The sequence below is a fragment of the Egretta garzetta genome, unplaced genomic scaffold (genome assembly GCF_000687185.1).
Source record: "Egretta garzetta isolate BGI_Z169 unplaced genomic scaffold, ASM68718v1 scaffold75, whole genome shotgun sequence".
Taxonomy (NCBI): Eukaryota; Metazoa; Chordata; class Aves; order Pelecaniformes; family Ardeidae; genus Egretta; species Egretta garzetta.
In genome coordinates, this window is record NW_009259589.1 from 1782872 (window position 1) to 1788871 (window position 6000).

Sequence of the window (6000 nt, forward strand, 5' to 3'; positions counted from 1 at the left end):
GAGCCTTGCTGGTAGAAACTGGAGTAAACACAAATTAACTGATTCATGTCAACCTTGTTCCTCCCATTTTAGTGAGTCTACTGAGATTTTTTTACTGAAAAAAAATCCAGAAGAGGGCTTACTATCCAGAAATTAAGTAACAAGAAAATCAAGACAAGGATGTCACTGACAGCAAGCAAACTATCCATTCCCTTTCTCTTACCTGTCATGTACCTAACATTGCTAAAACAGTATGTAAATTGGGAATAAACTACTGTAGAAAGCCAAGAGCTAAAATATTGTAGGCAAGAAATTCAGGGACCATCTGTTCCCCAATTCCACTACAAGGAGCTCTTTTATATATCTGTTGTAAAGGCTTTAGAACAGTGATGCAGCTTAAATAGCTGGCCAAAAAAAAAATGTATTTAAATAGATTCATATTAATGCACTATTAATTTGTATAAATATGCACCCTTCTCAAGGCCCTGCTTCAAAAAAAACAATCAGGAGTGGTGGTATATACTTCTTGTGAAGCCTTAGTATATACTATTTGATCATTTTAATATTCACCAGAGGTTTTATTTTCAGAATTTTCAAGGACCAAAAATTGCTCAGTGTGGAACCTTAGATGTATTTTCTGACAGACAAACTGTAAATTGGTGGCAAGAATTTCATTTAATCATAAAGTCAGCAATTCTGAAATGACACATTAATAAAACTGCCATCCCTCTGTCCCCAGTATAATTGTTAAGAGAGAATGATATATCTCATTTGCTTCATTTTGGCAAGTGTGCACAGAACAGACAGTGAGTTTAAGACCCAAACAGATGCACTCAAGCTGTCCAACCTTGCCAGAACTTGGCATGCTGGGGACCATAGTGCACACACTCCACTGCTCCTACCAAGCTGGATGCAAAATCAGGACATAGCAGGAAAAGATATGCTCAGCTCAGTCTACAGGTTCTTCATCTGTAGCCACTGGAACAGGGAGCATAATGCAGAAACAAAGTGCCTGTTTCTGGTAGTTTATATTTCCTATCTTACACCTGTTCAGCTCTCATCTTCATTAACCCAACTTCCCTCCCCTCACCCATCAGGCAGCCACAATCCTAAAAAGTTAGACTGAAACACTGAAGTACTACATGTAAGCTGAAATACTCAAGAATTCTTTTGTCCACACATCTTGAAAATCATCAGTAACTGTTGCTCTTTTTTAAATTTTCACCATGTTCTTATAAGGAGCACAATGAAGTCAGAATTACATAAATAATCATGCAGCTGCACAAAGACTGTAAACTCACATACCCCTAAATCAGTAAGACCTGCTTCTATAGATGAAAAACAATCATAGCTAATCAAGCTTCCAGTTATGCTAACACAGGTTAATGACTTCACTAAAATGAGTAAAAAGAGTTCTCTAATTCTACTTCACTGCTTCAAGTAACTGTACTACTAGCAAATACACATACCTGGGAATGGGTGGTACTGTGGTCAACATGGGATTCACCACAGCCAACATATGTACATCTGTTCTGTTGAGCAAAAGATGAAGAAGCATACAGAATTAAAAAGTGATGTCAAACAGGTTTACAGAATAGGAATTACTGACAGTAATTCTGCCTGTTTGCAGTAAATAGTGCCACTACAGAATAAGAAATACTGCCAGTCCCTTTAAAATTCACTCAAATTTCAAACTTGCAGAGCCCTACACAAACCAACAGACATGCACAGTAAGTGTTAAAATAAATAACACCTAAAGCAAGTAAGAATGCTGCAAGATTTAACTCAACTCCTCTCACTGGTGGGCACTGTTAGACATTTAATGTATTTGGAATATAGTTTTTTGACCATTTTGATATATTTATTCAGATTAAGGTCAACATGTGGTTTTTTTTACAATTCATGATTTGGTAGAGATTGTTACAGAAAATGTGGCATTAGCCCAGTGTCTAAAATACTGAATTGCAACAGCCTCGGAACATGACATATTTATGAAAAATTCCTGTATGCCCCTATCTGCAGTGCCTATTTATCAGAGTATTACTTCCCAATTAGTTAGGTTTTTTTTCATCTTAAAATAAGAGGTTCCAGCACTATAGGGTTAAGTACTTACTACATTCTATTTATAACATGCAAAACAATTGTTGATTTTAATTGTGCTAATTGCAAGACATATTTGGCCGAGTTGAGTGTGGAATCTTGTAGCTGCCAATCTTCAAGCAATTTTCATTAATTCCTCATTTGCATGTCAAGACAATCACATAAGAAGGTACAGCATGTTATCTGTGTAACTCTCTAAGCACGTTAATTTATACAATCAAATAGCAGCTGAACACAGTCAATTTTCTACATTAAATAATCACAGATATTGGTTAAGTTACAGATAGTTAACATGCTGGGATCTCACCATGTTTTTCTACTGGAAAAGTTGAAGGCAAGATGCCAATTCATCCAAGAGGAGATATACCACAGCATGACACTAAGTGTCCTACTGCAATTAGAAAACTCTCCTATGGAAATGTTGGTATGAAATTAAAATTTTCAGTAACAGTTTAAGAGCTCTAAGTGAGAAATAAAAAACATGTTTTAAGCTTCACAGCATTTCCCCACCTGCCAGGTTGATGTATCCCTGAACACCTCTTCCTATTCCCCAAAGGGTTTTTACATGTAATTAAACTTCAAGCCATCTAACAAAGAGACATGAAACACTGTTTCTTTCCCCCTTCATTTCTACCCCTTATTGATATAAAGGGCAAAATAATCTGATGTCTCAACTGTTACCATAATCCACTTAAAAGGAAACTAATGAAGTAGATTTTTAAAAATATACATACACCTAAAGGTTGGCATCTCAGCCCAGATATTTTCCCAACAGGATTAGACAAATGTTGCCAAGAAATTAAGTCAAGCCTATAGAGCAAAATTTCAGTCTCTGGAAACAGCTGTATATCTGAAGAACTCACGAGACATTTTAAAAACTAAATTAGCTACACACTTTCCTCTTGGTGTCACAGATCTATCAGAAGCAACGTTTTCAGAGGTTTTTTTTTTTTTTAAATACACTGAAAATTATGGTTTTGTAGATGGCAAGAAGAGTAAGCCAAAAGCACATTTAAGAAGGAAAGATATACAGGTAAAGACTGTACAAAATTCGTACAAAGTTTGAACAATGTTTATACAAGCCTCTACAAGTTTCAAAATGAGTTTTCTCTTTGTTTTGCTTAAGAACTAAAAAGTGAGAGTACATATTTTTATGCTGTAAAAAGTCATCTTTTACTGCTAGGTATTATTACCACAAATGCTAAGAGACGAATTAATTCAGGAATAATATATTATTTTTCAGATCTACAGAACTGGGGAAAGATTAAAAAAAACTTAAGAGCTAAAAAATATCATAACTCAAGAAGAAACTTTAATATGCTACTTTCGTATCCAAAAAATCTCATTCTGAACACAGTATTCTTAAATTAAAAGAAATATGTATCTGATAAAAGGTAAATAATTTTAAAAATAGAAAACTGCACAAGAGGTTTTGCTTTTAAATAGAAACTAATTTTAAAAACTTCATTACAGTTGTTTCTTAAAAAGAATGCTACCAACTTTATCTACAGATTACTAGAAAAGAACCCTACTGTGGAAGAACAGAACAGCTTACCTCTAAGCATGCCCAAAGGTTGGGTCCTCTGACTTCACAGTCCTGACAAGTGCCCTATTAAACACACAAGCAAAGTATTATTTCATTTACTCTCACCAGTAAACCAGAGTTTTGAGACAAAATGAGAAATAATACTGTAAGGCTCAGTATCAACTGCGTAATTTTAAGACAGAAAAAAGGATGTGTTGATTACCAACTCAATTTTTGTTTTGCTTCACAGCATCTGAAGATCAACATATTTTTCTAGTAAAACCTTGAATCTCTGAGTTTTCATCTTAAACCAAGAATTGTTCTTCTAAATAAAGCGTAAACATATATCATATCACATTATTATAAAAAGCCTCAAAATTGGCCTTTCCTATCAATTTAACATAAAAAAATATGAAAGTGATAGAACATGTAATAACTGCATATTCCTATTCGCAGACAGTCAACACCACCTACAAAGGTTTACAAAAAAAGATGCAACACTAGAGAAATGCTATACCCCTCAGCACCAAAATAACTGCTACACTTTTCAGATAAAGAAGTTTAGCACCATGGACAGAAAAGCCTCGGCTTTTCATCACCTCCCAGATATTATAATGGGTTACAAGATCTTTCTCTGTTCCATTTATTAATGCTAGCTGGAAACGATGAGTTCAGGTAGGGGCAGTTTTTCAAACCACGGCTCCTCCATAATGGCTCCTCCATAAGAAGTGAAAAACTTAAGCATAAATTTCTTTGTTGCAGTTTCTACTTGAAGTCCAGTCAGTTATACTATTATTACATTAGCATTCCAAATAATGAACTGCTACAATGGCAGTGTCCAAAAATAAAGTTCATTTCGGTGTTATGCTAACTCTTTACTAATATTTTCATTAAAACATCACTTGCTTTAGAAAACACTGCTGGGAAAGGTACTCTAAGTGTCAAGTACAGAAAAATAGTTTTTCAGTTTTATCAAGCCCATAATTCTTCCCGTACTTCATTTAAACCTTACTATAAAGGAAAAATAAAGAAGACAGACACCGGGAAAAGTCCATTTGCTGCATTTGGGGTAATTAAGACAGTGAGCATTTGTGGTACCCATTGATTTTACCCACGCTTAATACTTAATTGCATCTTATAGCTAATACTACATGACAAGATATGTAGCTAAAGTAAGTGACCAGAGTTAACTGTAATAAGAAGAAAGTAAGCTGCTACAACTCACATGAGATTTCTGTATCAATTCCTCTTTTGTTATCTCACCAACAGATTCCAAGTGTGGGCAATTACTGCTGGGCGATGACATTTCAGAAGCTGTATCTTCTGAGATCCCGTAGCTGGGATTTTCAAGACCAGGGAATCACTTGTCAACAGAAATAAGAATGAGTAAAAACCAATTCCTTACAGTAGACAGCAATATTAGATATCTAATATGCAACATATACATAACTTTTAAAAGAATGTGCCTTTTTAAAATAAGTATAAATAGCTTCATTAACAGTAAGAGAATCCATTAGTTCAAATTAAACACAGCTGAGTTCTAAAATGAAACCCTCTGACTTTTAGGGCATAAACTAACAGAATCCTGAGTGGAGCAGATCTGGTTTGGATTAATTATTTACCTTCCTGGTCTCTACCATGGCACCTCAAGGACATAAAAATTACAGTTTTCAAGCCTATCCAGACCTGATGGTGGCTTTGACTGCATACCCTGGAAAGGGATCTTATGCAACACTGCTCAAGTGAGCTGAAGCTGTGAAGGCTAAAATGCAGGAGCACATGACTTGCTTGTCAAAGGAGAAGGAAACTTTATCTTGGTTTTATTTATTTATTTGCAAAGACACACTACAGATTCAGGCATATTATGTACCAAAAGCAAACTGAAACTTTTAACTCACATGTAGTACTGAACACTCAGCGAGCTTTTCTCTTGTTTGAGTTCTCTCTGTCCATCCAGGGTCTCTGATGCAGAAACAGAAACTTATCAGAAATAAAGAATGCTAAATACAATCACTTTGTCATTATGATTTTGACGATTGCATAGAAAGCTGTAATGTTTTACAGGAGACAAATAAAAAAATGAACTCAGTAACATTTTTTATATATAAATACTCCAACTGACTCGTGCAGGTAAGAACCATCCCAGAACTTTGTTCCAGTTCTGTCACTTAATTGACTGATGCCTCAATCTCTCTAACGCCCAAGAAATCTTAAGCTTTCTTTGCCCCATTATCAGCTGTCCAATCTAGCATTCCTTTATTCAGACTTGCAACTAAACTTCCATTCCAACTCGGTGATGCACACTCCTTGATCCATTTGCAGCTTTTAGCACTGTTACCAACACCTCTTTCCACTTCGCCTGTTTGCTTTGGCAGCTTTAGGTCCATTTCTTCTGC

General features: G+C 35.3%; 1 protein-coding gene across 7 annotated transcripts in view; it reads right to left on the minus strand.

Annotated features, from left to right (window-relative positions):
- The window catches only part of USP33 (ubiquitin specific peptidase 33), a 44759-nt gene extending 39175 nt beyond the window's left edge, over positions 1–5584 (minus strand). For 4 of the 7 annotated variants that reach the window (XM_035893522.1, XM_035893521.1, XM_035893520.1 and 1 more), the window contains exons 1-4: positions 5503–5584; positions 4830–4967; positions 3635–3688; positions 1449–1511 (exon numbers count right to left, since the gene is read on the minus strand). In XM_035893522.1, the coding sequence (XP_035749415.1) occupies positions 1449–1511; positions 3635–3688; positions 4830–4910 (198 nt within the window). In that variant the 5' untranslated portion in view covers positions 4911–4967; positions 5503–5584. Of the gene's footprint in view, positions 1–1448; positions 1512–3634; positions 3689–4829; positions 4968–5502 lie in introns of those variants that run through there. The other 3 variants (XM_009637990.2, XM_035893524.1, XM_009637991.2) reach the window with 2 other exon arrangements.
- Positions 5585–6000: the final 416 nt, after the last annotated feature.